General features: G+C 27.0%; 2 protein-coding genes across 4 annotated transcripts in view; one reads left to right on the top strand and one right to left on the bottom strand.

The window, feature by feature from the left end:
• ACYPI25621 (NADH dehydrogenase [ubiquinone] 1 alpha subcomplex subunit 7-like) overlaps nucleotides 1-1,556 on the bottom strand; it is a 13,143-nt gene extending 11,587 nt beyond the window's left edge. The window contains 1 exon segment of the mRNA NM_001246085.1: nucleotides 1,445-1,556. Coding sequence (NP_001233014.1) covers nucleotides 1,445-1,525 — 81 coding nt within the window. The 5' untranslated portion in view covers nucleotides 1,526-1,556.
• Nucleotides 1,557-12,408: 10,852 nt separating this feature from the next.
• Nucleotides 12,409-21,238, top strand: LOC100166281 (breast carcinoma-amplified sequence 3 homolog). 3 transcript variants are annotated; one of them, XR_510296.3, is made up of 14 exons: nucleotides 12,409-13,057; nucleotides 13,150-13,314; nucleotides 15,405-15,623; nucleotides 16,331-16,512; nucleotides 16,583-16,838; nucleotides 16,916-17,130; nucleotides 17,195-17,362; nucleotides 17,455-17,825; nucleotides 17,918-18,144; nucleotides 18,211-18,296; nucleotides 18,351-18,484; nucleotides 20,305-20,442; nucleotides 20,519-20,687; nucleotides 20,830-20,914. XR_510296.3 is itself a non-coding variant. In XM_016800927.2 (14 exons), the coding sequence occupies exons 1-13, from the start codon at nucleotides 12,932-12,934 to the stop codon at nucleotides 20,654-20,656; spliced, it is 2,343 nt and encodes a 780-aa protein (XP_016656416.1). In that variant the 5' UTR covers nucleotides 12,409-12,931; the 3' UTR covers nucleotides 20,657-20,687; nucleotides 20,830-20,914. The 3 variants fall into 3 exon arrangements, 2 of the variants coding, with proteins under 2 accessions (XP_016656416.1, XP_001949068.2); XM_016800927.2 differs by having other exon boundaries at nucleotides 20,601-20,687; XM_001949033.5 differs by lacking the exon at nucleotides 20,519-20,687 and having other exon boundaries at nucleotides 20,830-21,238.
• The last annotated feature ends 1,412 nt before the right edge of the window (nucleotides 21,239-22,650 follow it).

Below are 22,650 nucleotides of genomic sequence, written 5' to 3'. Positions count from 1 at the left end.
TATAAAATCTAAAGGTAAGATTATTATCTAGACAACCTCATGGGATTTTTATTATATTTTAATTTTAAAGCTCGCTATGAGTATTTTAAAATTTTAAATTGTTTGTACATCTTAAAGTACTCATAACTCACTTATAAATTAAAATATACTAAAAATCTCATGAGGTTGTCTAGATAATAATCTCACCTTTATATTTTATAAGATGTAAATTCACTCTAATTTTTAAACCAACGGAGCTACACGTGTTGTGCTGAGTGTATAATTTGCTATGTTATGCACTTGTAAGACGGAGACAACACATGCGGGTATAACGCCCTCTCAAGTTATTAAAATAGTTTTAAGGGCATCGGAGCCAGTGTTTAGTACAAAAACATATCTTTCAGGAAAAACTCTCACATCCAGCAGAATAATCGGATTTCATTCATTTTTTTTTATTTAAAAGAAGAGAACATTTTGCTTAAAATTATAATTTAGTAGTTAAAATAAGTATTTAAATAATGCAAAATATTTGTTATTTTTCAAAAGTATTTTTTTAGAACTAGGTATGGGGCAGTAGATTAGTGGGTAAGTATAATATTTATGCCGGGTAGCACAAAACATTTAATGAATCAATAGTGAGCTAATGGTCCCTTAAACAAAATTTAGTGGCCACGATTGGTCCATTTTAGTGAACCCTTAAATTTTATTAATTGTTTATGCAACCCAGCATTAAGGTAGTAACTAGTAACTAAAATATAAAATATAATTTTCAAATAATTTATTGTATGGAATTGTGAAATAGTAAAAATCAGCACCGACACGCTTAACAAGTAAAAAACATAAATATTTACCTACTGATAAATATCAATTAAAAAAACTATTTCTACCTACCTACAATAAACAACATTTTTAAGCGCTTAAAACAATATATCAAATAAAAAATAATAAAATGTAAAATAAATTAAAATATTTATTCAAATAACATATAAAACAAAACAAGAAGTACGTGATATATTAAAAATTAATTTTAAAAAGTTGTTACCAACATCTACAATGTACTAATAAATAGGTTAGTATGATCCACAAATATCTATCGAAATATTAGGTACCTATCGTATGCACATCCAATATATTCTGTTGAATTTATTTTTAGCAGATTGATAAATGAGATTTAATTTATTAAGTAATTATCATCATCCGTACTAAACCTCAGATTCTATAATCAATTAATGTTTGGAGCTTGGATGAGTATGTAACTTACTAACTTCATAATTTATTATTTGATCAAATTGTTGAAATATTTATAAGAAATATGCTTATTATTGAAACAACAAAGTATTCTAGGAAACTGCTGTATTCTTAAGACCAGTACATATACGCTACGAGCAGTTTTGTTTAAATCGATTTTTAAATAGTCTTTAGGTAGGTATTTGCTTGCATTAATTAATGCAATGTCTATACTTACTCCACCTAAGAATGTTCGTAGAGCCGAAATGAAACCGGACGGCTTGAATTGAGACGGTATTAAAGTATTCCAATTTGCCATTTTGTCAAAAGTCTGTATTTACACGAATTGAAAAAAAATCGACTGCCGTTCACTCGTTGTCGTAGTCGTAAAATTTTTTTTTTATCATTCACGTTATCACAATAGTTTTAAAGTCGGTAGTATGGCAACCTTCAAGCATTAAATAAACACATGATAAACAGAACATAATAATAATAATAATTGTCATGATAAAATGTGTTAAAATCATATTATATATATGGATTTAAAAATATTTAGGTATTCAAATAATATATTATAATATTAATTATTAATAGTATGTCACCTTATAATTTTGCAGACTTCTATACTACTTTAGTAATTAGTACCTACAAATGTACAATGCTGGATTTAATATCATAAAACATGTAAATTATTTATTATAATTTAATTCTGGTTTCTTTATATACAGCGTGTAACAAATGAAATAACTTTAGTTCCATTCAATATTCTTAAATTGTTTATATATATATATAGGTAGGTATAGACACTAAATTATATATATATATAGTTGATCCCGTGCACTTCGTTACCCATTAAATGTACTAACTCTATACCTATGACTCAAACGTTGTTCAATGCGTTATTTAATATTCGATGTGTGATGTTCTAGATTTATCTTAACTTTTCTGTTGCCCAGGATAAAAATTCTGATTCACAGCAGTTCATTATCAGGTAGGCAATCTATCTGCGGTAGATCGCGGATCCCGTGCTGTTTGTACGTAAGTGTATGATTTATAACTCTAAAATATCAAAGTTATACCTAGTTTGTCGTTTTTACTTAGGTAATTCCACCTACCTACGATGGATTAATATAATCAATTAATACAAAAACCTAACCTAACCGTACTAAAATCCGATGAGTAAAAAAAACCAAATTTAACCCTTTTTAAATTAGCCTATCTTCTTCCCAGTGGTCTAATCTACCCACGAACCTTCACAAAATGAAATCAAAAAAACATTTGTCGTAAAACGTAACTTTTAATGCCATAGATGCGCGTGCCACGGAAACAAATAATAAAAAATAACCACATAGGGTGTATGTTGCTACGTGTCAACGATATGTCGATATACTACTGTGTGATTAATATTTTGCACTTCAGAGGCCACAACTCCAGAATTATAATTTTATTCTGTGGAATTACTTATAGCACAGCATACAAACTTAGATAATAGCCGATTCTCAGACATATATATTGACAAAAAATAATAATACAAATCAACAAACATGCCCGATTAACCAATAGGTAAATAATACACTTTTATTTTTTTAATAATAATATTTTTTTTTTTATATATATAACCAATAGCAACCATTTATAAACAAATATTTCTACCGTAAATTATCAAAATCCCTGTTTGAGCACTTCTATTATTTTTTTCTGGACAACCCATCACTTAGGGGTATAAAAAATAGATGTTGGCCGATTCTCATGCCTACTGAATATGGATAAAAAAATTCATAAAAATCGGTCAAGCCGTTTCGGAGGAGTATCGAGACTAACACTGTGACACGAGAATTTTATATATAAGATATATATATAATTTATAGTGTCTTGCGCTGTACGTATAATAGAAAACAAATTGTTTTTATTTTTGAATACTGAAAACCTAACTAGTACTATATTATGCAATTAGGACCTACCCATTAAACATTTTTTTTTTTAATAACTATTCCGTTTACATTACAATGTTTTTAATTTACAAAAGGCATAACCTTTTTCGCGCCCACACGAGCATCTTCTTGATGAATAAATAAATAATCATATTATACTTTCCACTGAAATTTGTACATTTTTACAATACTTAATTTCAATATTGTCGTATACTCGTATCTTATTACAATTGTTTTTATCTACCTACTTATCTTCATGTAGGATGGGGAAATTTATGAATTTTTTTTTTAATTTTGAAAAATATTAAAACATTTAAAACAAATAGTTATTTTTATTAGGTATTACCTACCTCTATATGCGTGTCATGTAAATTAGTAGATTATTATTCTTATTTTTTAACCTGTTACCTGAATCGAAAATGATATGAAAAATAGTTAAATAGGCGCAGTGGCCTGTAGAACATTTTTTGTGTGTAAGGCCCAATGCATTTTTATTTTTTTACCACCATTTTTCGTCATGGCTACCACCACTGCTTTTATAAGTACAAACTGTACAATTTACAAGTCCCCTATCTTCCCAGCGGTTTGTTATTTGTTAGCTATTAATTCTCTATTATGACAAGTCAATCTCATATTATTCTCATGGACTCACATCAGTACACCCCACCACCCATCCATTTATATTGAGGGCATTTGAGGCACAGGCTTCAAAAAATTATCTTCACCACTGAATTCAACAGCACCTGTTCTACCTAATCGGGATTCTATACCGACCGTTTTTAAGCAGTTCATTATAGGCAATTTTCGAAAAGATTATTGTAAAAAAAATATCATCAATGATCATTATTGTATGTCGTGTACTCGTGTGACTGTAAAATAATAGCGGAACGCTCCCGCACGTGCACAACAATTAGTGTACCTACTACACGACTATTAATTTTTTATTTTATTTTTTGGTCAAAAGTATCATTCTTTTGTCAGTACCTATTTTATTAACTATAACGTCTAAAACTCTCGATACAATATCTGAAAACATATTAGAATTCGTCATGATAGATATTTACTTTTTTGCATTCTTAAATTAATTTTTCACTACAATATTATTAAAATTGAAAATTTTAATAGTCAACATTTCAAAATCTAAATTTAAAGAGTTTAGCGGTTCAATTTAAAAAAAGGTGGGCAAGTGAGTACCATTCACATTGCTCTAAGTACAGTAGGTATCAAATGGGGCAATGCAATATATGTGGTAAATTTGAATTCAATAATAAATCATTGCAAACGATAAACGATTCTGAGCGAAGAAAGTATGTGTGTTCACCAATCTTAGTAGGTATATTAAATATTTTATGATATTATTACTATAAAAGTATTTATTTTACTGGCTGTTAGTAATGCAGGATGTTGAATTAGCTTTTGATATATTACTAAGCATATTTGATGATATTATTGTGAATAAAGTTATTTATTTACTTATTTACGTGGAACCTTGTTTTAAATGTTCAATCTATAGCTATAAAAGTTGAATATTCTATAATTTTTTAACTATGTATTTTTAATATATTTTAACTGGCAACTGCTATTGTAACTAAAATACATATTTTATTGACATTTATGAAAAAAAAAACTAAAAAAATTAAAAATGTCCGTTAACAGCTCAAAACGAATCAAAATATTTTGACTGTATTTTGGTGTGGATTTCAAGTATCTACAGTTATTCGTTTTTTAATCACAACAAAATAAGAAATTTGCTACCTATAAGAGAAATCGAGCAAAAATCAAAAATTGTGAAAATTCATCTTAAAATGCTCATAAAAATTTAGTTTGACTTTCCGGTAGATATTAAATAATTTGCAGTAAAAATAATTTGCACATTTTCGTGATTTTTAAGTATTTTGTGAAAATTAAAACTTTATATACGTATAAAAAAAATGTTGAGTATGTATTTTTAATATTTTTCAACTTCCATTGTAAAATATATTAGGAGCCTTGTATTACATTACAAAGCTTTTTGATCCAACGAATAAAATTTCATTGACATACAGAAAAAAAACTAAAAAAATTAGGAAACTGAAAATGTCTGTTAACAGCTCAAAATCAGTCAAAATGTTTTTGAAATTTTATGATGCAATGGAAATTCTAATATAAACATTCATTGAAAATTGCATGTATCTACGGTAATTTGTTTTAGAATTACCTATACCAAAACCCAAAAACGAAACTCGCGTAAAAATTCTCATTTATCCTTAATTTTTTTTCCCGATGCTTTGGAAAACTACTGGGAAATGGCCCACCAAAGTACCAACTAGCTTCACTTTCCCATCAAACAAGATACTGAAGTTGAAAATCGAGGCATTATTTCACCTACATATCGTGTAGGTGTACACAAAATAAAAATAAAAATAAAATGCGTATTGTTTTACAACGAACATTTGCGGTTGTAAAAATTCTCCCAATTTCGATGGAAAAGTGGTTATAGTTGGGTATTTTAAGAGGTCAAAATTGAAAATTCCCAGTAGTTTTAAAAAGCGTCAAGAGAAAAAAGTGGTAATTTTTACACAAAACCATTTTTTGAAAAAACTGATTTCATTTTTTTTATGTAACTCAAAAACCAAGAACCGCAAACCCTTGAAATGTTTACCAAATATTTATATTAGCGTTTTCCACGAATGGTAAAATATTTGAAATATTTTGACTCTTTTTGAGCTAGTTATAGCCTTGAAATTGTGTAATTTTTTTAAAATTTTTCTCAACAAAAACTTTTTCACTTAGTAAAAAGCCTGAATTTTTTATGCAATAAAATTTATAAGTTTCATTAATGGAGTTCCAAAATATTAAAGTTACATAGGCACGAAGTAGTATAAAAATAACTTACTTTTATCTTATTTATAACATTTTCTTGTAACGTTCTTTGAAAAGTTGAAGACATTAACTTATGTAAGTTATTCTTATTTGTTGAAGATAGTTGCATAATAGCTTAGCTTCATTTTGACGTTTCATACTGTAAAATGAATAATAGTTTGAACATTTTCGAAATGTTGATGATTTTTTCAAAATTTGAACTTTAAATGCATATAAACAATAATCGTTCCTATGCATATAGTATATTTTTGAACTTCCATTAATGAAACGTATGAGGAACCTTGCATTTACAATGCTTTATACTAAGTAAAAAAGATTTTATCGAGGAAATTTAAAAAAAGTTTTAAAAATGTCTCAAGGTTATAATTAGCTTGAAAATTAATTTTTTCAACCTCTCATAATGACTAACTAGATTTACTTTTCTATAAGAAAAAATCCTAAGCTCGAAAATCTGAGCATTTTAACTACTTAAAATGTTGAAGATAGACAGAAAAAACACATAATTGTAAATACAATACGTCATTCTTTTGCTCCGCTCAGAATCTAAATATTTTTAAAAATTTTTCAAAATATGTTTACATTAAATTGTATATTGTTAGTATAATATAGATAGTATTGAAGAATATCTATCGGCTAACATGAAAATAAAGATAGTCCACTTCAATATACGAGTGTTTCTGGTTTTATATATTATCCTAACTTAACCTAACCACTGGGTGAATCCTCCCATCACGTTTTTTCATGTAAATATTTTTCTTCATATATCGCATATTCTTATTGTCCCCAAAGGAACAGATTGTATATACCTTATATATAAAAAAAAAAATCACTATAATAATTCCAATATTATAATAATTATTAAACATTTTTCACTACTGCAATAACGATAACTTGTATTTCATGCTTTCATATAGCAATTATATAATTACCTAATATGAGAATTTATAAAATATAACTTACCTAAAACTAGCACTTATAATTCTAAATAAGCAAAATAGCTTACTATAAACTTCAAAGCTCTGCTTATGCGTATGAGTTATCACTATAACTATACGTCGAGTCAAAAAATCTCAACGTTTCGTTACGTCACAGCAGGCTGAAGTCATGGGAAAATATTAAGTATAGCTTATTGGCTAGTCACAATGTTCAACTTTGCGGAGTAAGTTTATCTTTTAGGTATTTAGGTGTACTATATTTGCAGTGATTAATAATTTTTACTCGTCACAAATAATGTACATATGTAGCCATGTAGCTAATGTGTACTTTGGTACACTTTTACAGTTCTACTGTAGTTTTACTATCAAATTAGTTTTTAACAATTGTATATACCTACCTAGATAGCTACTTATACCCATATTCCATATTTATTACGTATTATAAAACAAATTTAAGCGAGCTTAGTACGTCTATCCACATCTCCTCATCAAGTAGTGGGATTTTTCGACGCAATGGATACAATAGGTATGCACGATCATAAAAATCATAATAAGAAATAATTAACACTCAACATGTTATTTGCACGATGTATTGAAGAAATCATGGGCGTCATTTCGGAATAAAAAATGATTATATAATACATAATATAGACATAAACTATTCGTGTATTTACTATTTTAATATCCAGTATACATGTACGTTGGTTGTTGTAATATATTAATATATTTTGGATTTCGATGCAAAGCCCCCGGTGGGTCACTTTATCTAATAAAATACTAGACCCTTCCAAAAAAAATCCCCTTATTGTTGGCTAGGGTCGACAGGATATCTTAAGCATAGATGCCACATTTTATGGAACCATAATATATAATTTTATATATTTATATGAACATATAAATATACTATAGTATAATATCACCTATAGGCTATTGATTTTAATTATAGAATTATAATATACCAATAGGTATTGTCAGTTATAAACATGTGATATTACTTGCTGTCTAATGACAATCTACTCACTTTAAACCTACATTAAATTCTTTAAAACGCTATTCGCAATTTCGAAATCAAATGAAAGATAACAAAATATTTATAAACTGTGTAATAATAATGTACCAAATAATATTGATATTGCACATTTACATTTTACCTATGTTTTAAATGTTTTAATGCACACAACCAAATAGTTAGGTACCTACACATTTTTATTCAGGACGTTTGTTCCTAACTCTAAAGAATTAAAATGATTCTTTATTATTCTTAGATCTACAAATTAAAATGCAATTTAATTTAATAAATAAATATTTTATAATAATGCAATGGCCTGCGATGAGTAGTGATTGCTTGAACACCTTGGCAGTATTAACCGTTGAAAGTGATTTAACTCCATTAGTATTCTATGATTGTATAATCAACATAATATTCACCTCGGAATTTAGGGAGTCACAACTCACAAGCTCAATGAATGATTTGAATTATGGTGCATTAATTATCAGTTAAATATTATTGTATATAATTATTAATTAGCCATATAGAAAAATCAGGCAGTGGATCTATTATTATAATACCAACCAATATTATTTATGTATACCTAGGTATATTATATTATAACACTAATTTCAGAAAAATAAAATATTATATACCTATATAAATATGATATTTTTTCCCAGATCAAACTATTTATAAGCATGGCCCTGTACTGCTGTAAAGAGTAGATTCGTACGGCGTAAAAAAAACGTCATAAATATGTGAAATAAGAAAATTACACAACACTAGATTGTTGTGCAATTAATACCTATAAGAAGGAAGGTCATCTAGTGGCCTTAGAAAAATTTCTACAACATATCGTTCTAAATTAAAAAAAATTTAATAAGATTTAAACTGCAGATCGATACCTATCACTGATACACGTCAGAGTTACCCCAGCGGCAAGCGACACCCACTTAGGTACTAGCTTTTTACTTTACAATTCATAGGTACCTATTAGTGATGTGTTATATTTAATTATATTCACTAAAAGACTGGTCTACCCCTTGATTTATATAAATAATTAAATAAATATAATACAATATCATAAAATATTCTTAGAATTAGATACTGACACTTTGTCTCTGCCCAGAATAATTTTTTGTATACAATAATTATTTATCATTGAATTAAAGTTTAACACGTACATGATTCACTGCAGTCTGCAGTGATCTCAAATACTCAATTTTGAGGTTAACGTAGGTATACTCAAAACATACTGGCTAATGGCTATATTATACAGTTGAGTGAATTCTCTGGTTTTTTTAAAAAAAATTTTGTACACCTGCCCACACCCCTCTTACTATTGACATGGACCATATAGAGTTCCATTTGGGGGTAGGTAATTTAAATTTCTGTGTGCTTAGATCCCCGGGCGCGGGAGTCCCCTTTCCAATGTCTTCCTATATGGCTAATGGCACCTACTTGTCTTATACAATATTGATAAGTTTATATTGTTAAGTGGCTCAGTCGTCATTTAAATGAGTTTACTGCTGTAGACTGTAGTGCTGTAATTGTGAATTCGTAATTTTTATATTCGTCGGTGTAACAATTGAAAAATGGAAACATTATTTTAAACTCTATGTAGAGGTAGTCACAAGAAATTGCGCTAATTTACAACCTAAGTAATATTGTAATAATAAATCCTTAATAGTATAAGAAAACGTAAAAAGCGGACCTAATTCTACGTTAGGTAAAACTTACTTTATAAAAAGTTATGATAGTATGTCAAAAATATTTTCCTCTCAAAATTTGGTGACATATGTTCAACCTAGACTGATAATGCCTCATAGTCCATAGCAGGATAGGAGTGGATCCAGGAATTATCTAATGGGAAGGCTGCACTTTTCCTGGACATCTAATTATATTGGTCTTCCCATAATTTTTCCTCAAACTTTCCATTTAGTTAAAATGTTATTCATGTAAAATGAAAAGTATTTTTCAAAATTTGTTTAAGATAGTTATAATTTATTTCTAGAAATGTAATAGAAATATAGGTGTACCTATGTAGGTAGGTATCTATATAAAAATAATGTATCAAGATTTCTATGTATGATGAAGCTTGAAATAAATACTTTACTGAAGTAATATCTAGTTTAAATATTTATATACTTTAAATTCTACTATAATACTATATATAGCCATATAGGGTATTTAAAAAAAAAAGTTGTTACCAATTTATCATTTTTCATAAGTATATATCTTTACTACATTTATGTTTTTTAAGAAGTTGTTTAATGTCTTGTATTAACTTATATTCAAATACAATTAATCACAGTTTAAAATAATAATACTAATATAATTAAAGTTTTAATTATAGGTAAGTAGGTAAATACCCTGCACATTACAAAATGTTATTAATTCATACTATGGATACCTAATGTAATTTATGTAGGTATTACCTATAAATGTATAGTTACCTACCAATATGTAGGTACCTATATTGGTATATTTATGTAAAATAATCTAAGGCTAAAAAGTGTTTGATTAAAAACGGATATAAATATATTGTAAGTATCAAAATTTAAAAATGGGGAACTTTTCTCAATTTTTTCTCTGCAACGTCATCTTCAATATCATCAAACCACAGACTTTCCAATACAGTAGGTACTGTTCAGTCAATGCTCACAAAGTCATAACTGATAACAAATTTAAACGATCTTTAAGTATTGTAGTTCTCAGCCTATTTTTTAGATTCTGAACGGAGCGATGAATGTATTGATTTTACAATGATGTGTGTTTTTTTTTAAATTAAAACTTTTATTTTCGTTCAGTCATCACCTTTTACTCTTTGGGATAGTAAAAGTAGGTACTTAGATTTTCTTCAACAGTATATATTTTCTGATAGAAAAGTGAATATAGTTGGTACTTTGAGAGGTCATAAGTAAAAAATACCCAGTAGTTTTCAAAAGCACCGTGATAAACAAAAGAATTTTCTATGCACGATAAAATTTTCAAAAAAATTTGATTTGTTTTGAACTGTTTACGGACATTTTCGGTTTCAAATTTTTTTAGTTTTTTTTTCTATGAATGTCAATAAAAATGTATTTGTTGCGTAAAAAAGCTGGAAAATTTAATACAAGGCTCCTACTATATATTGTTACATTTGAAAAATATCAAAAATCCCAAGTCATAGATTTTTAATAAGTATTTAATGATTTAAAATTCAAATCATGACACAATACGTAATAATAACTAAAATGAGTAAATTATTTTGAGTTCGAAATTCATAAAAAATTTTATTTTTAAATCAAAGATTTGAAAATTTTTGTCAATTTTCCTCATAAGTTTGTCTACGTATATAAAATTAAAATTATCTACCGGAAAGTCAAATTAAATTTTTATGAGCGTTTGAAATTCAAATTTTTACAACATTGAAATATTCACCCGATTTCTCATGTAACGATTTTCTTATGTTGTAATTCAAAAATGACACTTGAAATTGACACCATATGTATTTATTTTATCAATTCCTATTCTTTGTAAAATTTCAAAATATTTTGACCTTTTCAATTTTCAATTTTTTTAGTTTTATTTTTCTATATAAATGTCAATAAAATTTTATTATGTGGTGAAAAAGTATGAAAATTGAATAAAAGGCTCCTGATATATTGTTACAATAGCAGTTGAAAAATATTAAAAATCCATAGTCACAATTTATTTTTATAAGCATCTAAAGTTCAAATATTGACAAAATACGAATAAATTACGAAAATTTGCAAATTATTTTGCCACTTCAAATATATTGTTATAATAACAATTAAAAAATATTAAAAATACATATGTACAATTTTTTTTATAAACATTTAAAGTTCGAATTTTGGCGACATTTATCAATTCAGTAATTAAAAATGTTCAACTTTTATAGCTAAGGATTGAAAAATTTAAAATAGGGTTCCACGTAAATAGGTCATAAATTATAATATATAAATTACTTTATTCACAATAATATCATCAATTATACTTAGTAGTAGCAGTCTGACTGACTAATCGTCTTCGCTCATAATCGTTTTTCGTATATATTGATATAAGATATTATATCATTGAATTCAAATTAATACAATCCATTACAGTGACCAACTTGTAACCTACTGTACAGTAGAGCGACACCCACTTGCCCACCTTTTTTATTCTTAAATATACCTAGAACGGGAACTCTGTTTTTATATTTTAAAATTTGGTGACCCGAGGCATATGCCCTTAATGGCTTAATGCTCCCCGGCCCCCGTCAAATCCAGCCATGGCTTACACGCCATACGTCCATACGGTTTGCGGGTGTATCATGTCCTCAGAGAAAATATTATGCTGCAATTTATTTAATTATTCATCAGTCCTGAAAATAATGCAGTAGAAGTGGAAAGTGGAACTCGTATAATAGTGGTAGGAAGTGCACCATCTGTAAATTATAGGTACCCGACCTCGCTATTAAAGTAGCACAACAGTTGTCGGTGTTCGGTTCTAAGTAGTAAATGTAAATACGCGTCCCGACGACATTACCGTTTTACTGCGTAGCAGCGGACGACAGCAGCTGCATCAGCAGCTGACAGCCTTGATAAAGACAACAAACTATGATGATTATGTGATAACGACCTGAAGAAAATAAAAAACAGTCGCAGTAGTAATAATAACAATAATAATAATATATTTATTGCCTTTGTCGCTTAAAAATTTCGCAATGGAATTGAAAATATATTATTTTCGTTCAAAAACATGAAATGTTTCTACACACAAATCGCTGAGTCTCGTTTTGATTTTTTTCCTGCCATCATCTCAGTGTTGCAACAGCCTGTAATTGCTTTTTTTTTTACTTTAAGCTTTTGACGTTTTTCCTCGGACTGTGTGACCATGTATTATATTATTGTCATCACACCTGAGTAATTTGACTTGCTTCGAAATGACAATATCGACGTATAACCTCTGGACCATTGAACCACTAAACCGTGTTTGACCCGATCGCAAAGATTTCAAAAATGTCAGCAGACTCTCCATGTAAAGCGTCCAAAAATCCGATCGGCAAGATAGTGCTGCCCGGCCCCATTGTCGATCGATCTATCATCGACAGTGTTGCTGGGTTCATTAATGACGTCGTCCCTCATGTAAGTAATTGCTTGGACATTTTCGTGTACTACTGCAATTTCATTATGTTTATTCTGGTTAACTAATGATTGATAATGTATTTAACTTTCAGGGATATTCTAACATTTTAAATGTAGACAGTAGAGAAAAAATTCTGTGGACGCAATTTGAAACACTAGAAGCTAATGAATTCCCTTCAAACTTTGAGAATGATGAATCGCTCATGTCTGGTGTATCACCAATACTTCTTATTTTGGGTTATGGATTTGGTGTTCAAGTATGATAATTTAATATTAATAATAGGTGCATTACTTTTACATTAGACTGTTTAATATTATCCTTTTCATTACATACATAAGCATACCTATTTTTATTTAATATTTTAAAACCTAATAATAATAATTGTTAATTTTAATGGTTATACCAAAATATTTTTTCTTTTATACATAATGTACATAGTAGATTATTTATTCACACTCCATATCTAGGTATTTTATTACTTATACTTTTTACTAGGTATATACTTTGTTTTCATAATTTAAGTGTTGTTTATTCTACTTGAATTTTGAGTTGTTGTGGACTTATAGGCTGTCTGTCTTAAAACTTAATTGCTTAAATTAATGCATAATAAATTATATCTACTTTCATTTCTATAATTTTATCTTCACAATTTATTTCAAATTCAACTTAATTAAGTTGGACCCAGAACAATCTGAATTTCATGTTACAATAATAACAGGGTTTCCATGTGCTTGACTTTCTAAATATTTTTGAATTATGCTCTAACTAATTAATTATTTATATTATGTTGAAAGGTTGTAGGTTTCCAGCTAGTGGACAACTATTGCATTTAGAGGAGACAGACAGTTAAAATCTTTGATAAAAATGTTATGAGTTAATTGCTGAAATAAATTGGAAAATAATAAATTATAAACTTTAAGTTGAATAACTTGATTATTTTTAAGAATAATAAAAATATTATGTTTATGTAAGATATACAGTATGTAAATTATTAAAGCAATTAAAATGGGGGTTTTAATTAGAGTATCCTTTTAAATTCGATTAACCTTTTAATATGGTACATTATCGAGTACATTATCCATTCAATTAATTTAATTTGTTAATTTTGTATACATTAGTTATGTAATGATGTGAAATATTAAATAATAATTTATTTATTTAAAAAAAATAATTCTTAACATACTTATATTCTGTTTATTTGGTCAGGTTAGATTAGATTCACTTTTTACACATTCAATGTAACATATTGACACAATAAATATTTAAATAATACATATCATACAATATCAGAACCCAACCTCCTTACTATGTGTATCTGGTAACCAAAATAATAATATAATGTTTAAATTGTTCAGTTAACTTCCAGTATCAATTTTGGCTTTTGATAATCTTTTATTAGGCTGTAATTATGATACATTTCTGATTCAATACAAAATACACTAATAATATTATAATGTTTAATTTTTTCCCAAAATATTCATATTAACTTTTTTTATACATTTAAAATTACTTTTCAAGTTATAAAAGTTATAATAACACTGTTTAAAGAAATAATTGAATTTTGTTTCCTTATCTATATTCATACAATTGTTCTGGTTGAATTTAGTTCACTAACTACTTAATGTGGGTTTAATTTAATTGTAATAATTATTAAAATGTAATGAAAAAAATTGCCTATTCATCTAGGATATTAAGTGTATATGATCTAAAAATTAATATTGTGTTCTTAAAATATCTATTAATATTTAATATATTCGGTTGGCCAAAAAATATTTTCAATTTTTATTATTATTTCTTAAAAACATTAAAATCTTCTTATACATACATTTTAATGCAATTTTGTTTATTTTTTAAATTCATCCATGGAAATAAATTTGTTTTTAACTCTACAGTGTGTACAGGCTTATGAAGACAGTTTCAATGTTATGTTAAATTATCATTTTTAACGAGTAAATTAGTATTTAATAAATATACAATTCATAATTCTATAGTCATAACTCTTTTACTTAACGTTTTTATGTATGTTAGAACAATGCAGTTACTAAGCTTGAGATAAGGTAGCACAAAAATATTAAGCTAGAAATGCAGAAATTAAAAATACCTAAATACTTGAATCAATTTGTATCAATAAAATTGTGTATATTAATAGTTTTTAATACTACAATTTGAATATTTGAATGTAAGCACCTAGTCTTAGAAATTGGAAATAATAAGTGTTGCATTTCTTTTAAAAATTGAAAATATTAAATTTTGAGAATGCATATATAAATAATTCTGTTTTATTAAACTGTTACAAATTAAATTAGTTATAGAATAAGACTTAATGAACAATTACAATTATTTTAGGTATGGTTTATTGGTGCCAACGGTGAAGCATATGAAGTTTTATCTTGGTCGCAAGGAGTTGTCAAGATTTTAAAATTCATACCTTCACCATTGCCGGAATTGAAATTTCGACAAGACCCATTTGCTCATAAAAGGCCATTAATTGCACTGTGCGATAACTCTGGCGCTGGACCACAGTTTTGTTCTGTCAGTTTTATATCATTAACATGTGGAGATGTGGTATTTAAATATAAATTAATAAATACACATGATCAGGGCTCGGAACTTATAGCACTTAAAATCATTAAAATAAGCGCTTAAAAACATCATTATAAGCACTCAAATAAGCATTTAAAAAACTTAAATTTAAGCTAAAATATTTAATCAAAAAAAAAACTTTCTTTTTACATGATAAAGTAGGTAGTAGACATAATTTGTATAACTGTACTAAAAATAATGATTAGGAAAAGTTTATAACTAAAAAATAAATCTTTATATCATAAAAAAATCAAACTTCACTTTCGTGACATTTTGCATTATTGCTTATGGATTTTTCGAGGGATTTTCTGAAGAATAAAATGTAAACAATATTTACAACAAATAGTTGAAAAAAAATTAATTTATTAATTAAATCTTACCGTCATCATTGAATGATTTAATTTGAATTTAATTTTAATTCTATCAAAAACCATTTTGCAGGATAAAACCATATGAAAGTAGAAAAACTGATCAAAAAGAGCATAAATAACAAGAAAAACTGTTAATAAGCATTTTTTGAAAAAAGCACTTTCCAATTTTATAATTGAAAGTGTTGTAACACGACATGCACTTCCATAGCACTTTGCTAAATTTTAATTTAATCCATAAAAATAAGTGAATGCTTTAAATCCCGAGCTCTGCATATGATCCTTATTTATAAATAGTTAAATTGATGATTTTTTTTTTAGGTAAAAACAATTAAATTTAAAAATACTGTAGTTGATATTGCTGTAAATAGGTTTGCTATAGCAGTAGTATTTGTAGAACGAATTGCTGTGTTTGATGCCCTCACTGTCGAAGACATAACTACAATTACTACGTGTTATCCTAGTCCTGGAATTAAATTAAACCCAATCGCATTGGGAACAAGGTTATTTTAATTTTAATTAGTATGTATGTAGAATAATTTTTACAAATTAATTTGAAATAACCAATAATAGGTGGTTGGCGTATTCAGATCAAAAGTTGATCTCTTGGAACCGATCTACCGGTGGATATGAGGGCGAGAATGGCCATTCATATACAGCTACGGTTTTGCATGCAGCAAAATCATTAAGTCAAAGTTTGAGAGATTTAAGTGGCTCTGTAGCAAATAGTATTACAGGCGTGCACAATTCAAATTCAACTCATAACATATCAGTTGCAAATGACTCTAATCAAATGAATCCAGGAATAATTACCATAATTGATATCAAAGTATGAATTAATAAATCTAATTATTAATAATTGGAAAACCAGCTTTATTAAATTTAACTAATCTTTCATTTTTTTAGAATAAAGTGTTAAAGGAGAATACACCACAAGGCCCTGATATTATTGCTCATTTTCCAGCACACTGTGAGGCTATTGTGGCCTTAAATTTTGACCAGTCTGGTCTCATGTTAGTGACTGCTGATAAAAACGGTCATAGATTTAATGTTTTCAAAATACATCCTAGTATATTAGGTTCTTCATTTGCAGCTGTTCATCATTTGTATACGTTACATAGGTATATATACTTATTTAATCATGCAACATTTAATTTACTATTGTAATTTTTATACAAATTGTAGAGGTGACACTACAGCTAAAATTCAAGATATTCAATTCTCAAGTGATTCAAGATGGGTGGCTGTAAGTTCACTTAGGGGAACAACTCATATATTCCCAATTACACCTTACGGAGGACCTATTGGTCTACGTACCCATTCAACACCACACATTGTAAATAAACTATCAAGGTAATATTGAAAAATATTTTTCAATGTCTTGTTTAAATTTAATTTTTGTTGAAAAGAAAAATATTTTGTTTAATCTTGAAATTACATTTTAGGTTTCATCGCAGTGCTGGCTTAGTGACTGATGGTCGAAACAGTCCTGTAATGACTGAATCATTACAGAGTTCTCAAATTGTGTTGCCATACTCTAATCCTTGTGTGGCACCTGTACCACATTCAATTATTGTACATTCATTGTGCCAAATCCGATCACAAAGTAATAAATTAAAACCTGACGAAACTGGGATAACAACATATATTAGACTGTCTACTTGTTTTTCTCATGGTCGTATATTGGATACAGCAATGATCAGGGAAATGTCTAACATAACTTATAATCCCAAGAAAAATATTGCAGATTCTCTATATGTGATGACTAGCAATGGCATTCTTACACAATATGATATGTATCCTATGCATTCAAATGGTAAGCAGAAATTTAGTAATATGATACTGTTTAGTTTTGCGAATTGCAATAAATTTATTGTATAACTGAAATTTATTATTTTTTATAATTAGCAATATCCAAAGAAAAAATATTTGATGATACAATGATAGAACTAAACATTGAACCAAAAACCGAGTGGAATCTGTACAAACCACCTCTTCATGCATCTACTGTTAACCCCCCATTAAATCGGGGTAATCCGTTATTAGACCTTTATATAAATTGTCCAGTCACGAACCTGTCAAATATTTCTGAAAAGAATTCTTTAGAAAGCATTGATGAACGTTGGCTATCACAAGTAATATAAAAAAAAATTAATTATTAATTTTTTTTTAGTTAGTATACCATAAAAATAAATTTATAGGTGGAAATAAGTACACATGCAGGCCCACACCGCCGCCTTTGGATGGGACCACAATTTGTATTTAAAACTTGTAGTTCTTCATTAGGGTAAATAATTAATTATTTTATATTTAACAAATTGTATATTAAATAATTTTACAGGAGGTCAGAATCTGATACTCAATTGAGTGAAATTGAAAATGTATCATTGTTATTAAAATCAAATCCTGTTAGTGTTCCACAAAATAATATCAACAGACAGAGCACTCCTGTGTTCATTGAATGCGGTTCAAATAGTATGTATAGTCAAAACCAATTGATTACTATACCATAAAAATATTCACATGCTGTTATGTTATTAATAAATTGTAATTGCATTTGATTATTTATTTTACTCATATCATAGATTTAAATTGATGCTAGAGTTAACAATGCTTCCTTGATTAATTTCAATAAAGTGACCAATGCAATAATTAATTAAAGTTTGGAGAGCATTAGTTTTAATTGATGAGCCTGTATCATACTATTCACTAATTTCATCAAAAGCTTCTATTACAAATTCAAAAGATTCTAAAAAATTGATGATCAAATGATATGCAGTTAAATCCATTCACTATTTCTTTAAAAAAATTGCTTAATCACTGTCTTTTCTGAATTTCAATAGCATTATTAGATAGTACAGCTTTACATTTTGCAAATTTAAATATTCTCAAACTTCTCATAGTATATTGTTCCTGTGCAATTGTGTATAAAAAACATACGATACTTGATACAGCATGATTTCAGTAAAGAGTGGAGTAATTATGTATAAAGCTAAATTATGTTATTTGTTTTTCCAAAAGTTGAAACTCATATTCTGTACATTACTGCCTCACCATCATGCCGTTAACGCTGAAGATACTGTGTATAATATACATTTTCTTATTAAATTATCAAATATTATAAGTGGCATTTTTTCGATTAAATCTGTTGGAATGATTTAAAGAAAGTCTTTATGTAATTTGAGAATTTTTAAATCAACATAACATATACTAATAGACACTCTTTAGTCTTTACATCCACTGTTTATCTACAATAATTAAAGTATATTGCGTAATTTATTCTCCATTCTATTTTATTGAAAACTATATACTGAACTGCATAAATTACATGCTTTGTATTTCATACTTGCTTCACTACCAAGGAATGTTTATTATAAAATGTCGCCACTAGTCTTATATAAAATACTTTTAAAATTGTATTTAAATACATCCATTCAGTAAATATTTAAAATATTTTTCTAAATGTACTTATTTAAGTGTCGTCAAGTAGGTAAGATAATTAATTTTAATTAGTTAATACTTAATTACAGATTTTAAATAGTTCACAAACTCAACCAGCACAAATTATTGAACCTCATTAGTCGAGTCAGGCAATAAATCAACTGTTTAACCTTCTAAACCTGTTTATATTATAATTTTTTACCATTATGACCCCTTCATCTATTTTGAGCATCATTTTTTTTTTTTTACTAGATTTGTTAGTTTTCTTACAAATTCATCAAAAAACTCTTCACTCTCTTTTTGTGTGCTTCTTGAAAGATTTAAATTGCTCCATTACAAAATCTTTTTTTGTTCATAATTGTTTATTATTGACTCAAAAATCCTAGCCACACTAAGTGGTTGGGATTTAATAATTAAACTAATTCATACGCATGATTTTCATTAAGAAGCACAACTTTCAAAGATGTTGTTTAGATTGAAAGTAATTTATTTTCAATTTCAAATTACATTTTTTTTAAAAATAATTGTATCTTCATGTATTGCTCATTAATATCAAGCTGCATCTGTACAGGTATGATGTTTAACTTTGCAATGCTGTATTAATTGCAGTTAGATGATTAATAAATAAAAATATGGATTTATTATAAAACATCAAGTGATAGTATGCAACAATAAATAATCTATTAATTAGGCCGTATTACCTATCTAGGATAATATTATATGAATTCAACTCTTAGAAACTTATTTGATTAGATTTATTCAGTTTTCATTGATGTCTTAGAAATTAAAGTATAAATATTTTTGTAACTAAATTCTTTTATTAGTTTACATATACAATGATTTATCGGTTTCAGGTAGTTTTGATTATTCACCAAAATTTTTAGACTTAAATCCGGGCGATTCATCTGATGTATCATCTGATCAAGGTGAAATTAAAATATTGGAAGATTTGGCAGAAGCCATGAATGAAAATCTTCAAATTAATAAAACAGGTAATTGTGATGAAAATTATGTAAGTATGTATTATTTTTGTGACATTTATTGAATATGATAAATTCTTCGAAACAGTTTTTGGTGACATTTAACTGGAATCTTTAAAATTGATTTATTTATACATCTTTATTTTGAACATTATATTTGGATTAAAAAGGACTCTTCACTCTTCAAAATAAGACTTTCAAAGAAAGAAAATCATGGTATATGTAGTCAATCCAGAATTGATTTCACTAATTCAAATGTAAATTAAAAATATTTTTATAATTACATATTATAATATGCATATTTAATTTTTAAGTACATTTTTATTCAATAAACATTAATGCTATTGTTTAAATTACGTTAATTTTTTATTTTGTAGTTAATTGTTTTTAATTTTTTAGAACATTCAGAACCTGAGGTAATCGATGAGAGTGAACAAATTCTAACTCAAATAATGTCTACAAAAAAATGTAAAAAAGCTAAAAAGAAAAAAAACAAGTAATAGCTTAACCCATTCTATTTTTATTAATTTAAGTATAACATTTTGAATTTAATCAAGTTACCAATGTTTAAGTCTAAATCATTTCATTTTAAATGAGAACTATATTTTGTGTCCTTTTATTCTTATTATGTAAGTCAGTCATTACTATTCATTGTACATATAATAATAATTATTATTAGGTTTTCATCATACTTATTATTTTAAGTTTACTTAATCTCTTATTTAATTTTTGTTAAAATGTGTCTATTTTATGTGTACTGAATTATCAAGTATTTTGATCAAAAATAAATATAATACAATGATCTTAATATATTAGTTTTTGGGTTACACCAAAAAAATTAAATCTCAAATTTGAACTTGCATAAAAATAACCATTTTTTTTTTTGAGGTTTTTTTTTTATGTTTTCTAAAACTACTTTACTACTAACTTTTTTGAACTCCCAAAAGTACCAACTAGATACTGATCTTAAAAATCGGATCATTTTTATTATCAAAATGTTGCTGATTGACAGAAAAAACACGCATCATCGTAAAATCTAAAACTGTTACTATTAAAATGGTATTTGTACATGAATTAATTATAATATGTATTTATTATATATTATATATATATACAGGATGTATCTTATGTCATTGTACACGGGGTTTTTTGACGATTATGGAACGATGAAATGGAATTTCGTTAGAACAAAAAAAGACGTGTTTCTTTATTTTTAACAAGCAATTTTTTTGTAACAATTTCAAAATTTTTAAACACGCGGGTGTACCAGTAGCAAAATCAACTTTTTTTTTTTCAAATTGCAACCACTATATTTTTTAATGGATTCTTATAAAGCTTTTTTTTTTCTGAAAATTTTGGTATGATATTGTAGGAAAAGCAACTGTGATGAAAAAAATGTAAAGTAATTAATTACGATTATAATATTAAATTAAAATAATAATATTAATTTTTATGATCGTATGTTGAAATAAAAATAATGAACTATGTTTACCAACAATTTTGCTTATGATTTTATTATTATTATTATTATTATTTTTTTTTTTGAGTGACACATTAGATTACAGATTTAACTATTGAAGGGTATCAAAAGGTAGTAATAAGAAAAAATTGTTCGGCGCACGTTAATTAAACCTATACCCATTATTTAAATTAAAAGTATTAATGCATATTTTACTAATCTTTAAACGACCATAGTTACTCAACTAGCGAGCCAAAATTGATGATTCGACTATCAAAATTTTCAGAAAAAAAAGCTTTATAAGAATCCATTAAAAAATATAGTGGTTGCAATTTGAAAAAATAAAGTTTATTTTGCTATTGGTACACCTGCGTGTTTAAAAATTTTGAAATTGTTACAAAAAAATTGCATGTCAAAAATAAAGAAACGCGTCTTTTTTCGTTTTAACGAAATTCCATGTCATCGTTCCATAATCGTTAAAAAACCCCGCGTACAATGACATAAGATACACCCTGTATATAATTAAATGAATACCTATTTATATAGTTCTCATAACTGTATACAATGAAGTATAAAACGGTTCTCCTAAATACATCTATATCTTAACATTTTATTTTTGTTACCTATATAATATTATGAGTAAATACATATTAAAGTTCTCTTGCTCTTATCTAATTCATATTTTTACCATAATATTTTTTTTGATTTGAAGTTTTATGAAAGAGTGTGGTCAAATATTTACAGCAGGATGGCTTAGTGTT

This window comes from Acyrthosiphon pisum, chromosome X (genome assembly GCF_005508785.2).
Source record: "Acyrthosiphon pisum isolate AL4f chromosome X, pea_aphid_22Mar2018_4r6ur, whole genome shotgun sequence".
Taxonomy (NCBI): Eukaryota; Metazoa; Arthropoda; class Insecta; order Hemiptera; family Aphididae; genus Acyrthosiphon; species Acyrthosiphon pisum.
This window is presented reverse-complemented; position numbering and strand designations above follow the sequence as displayed.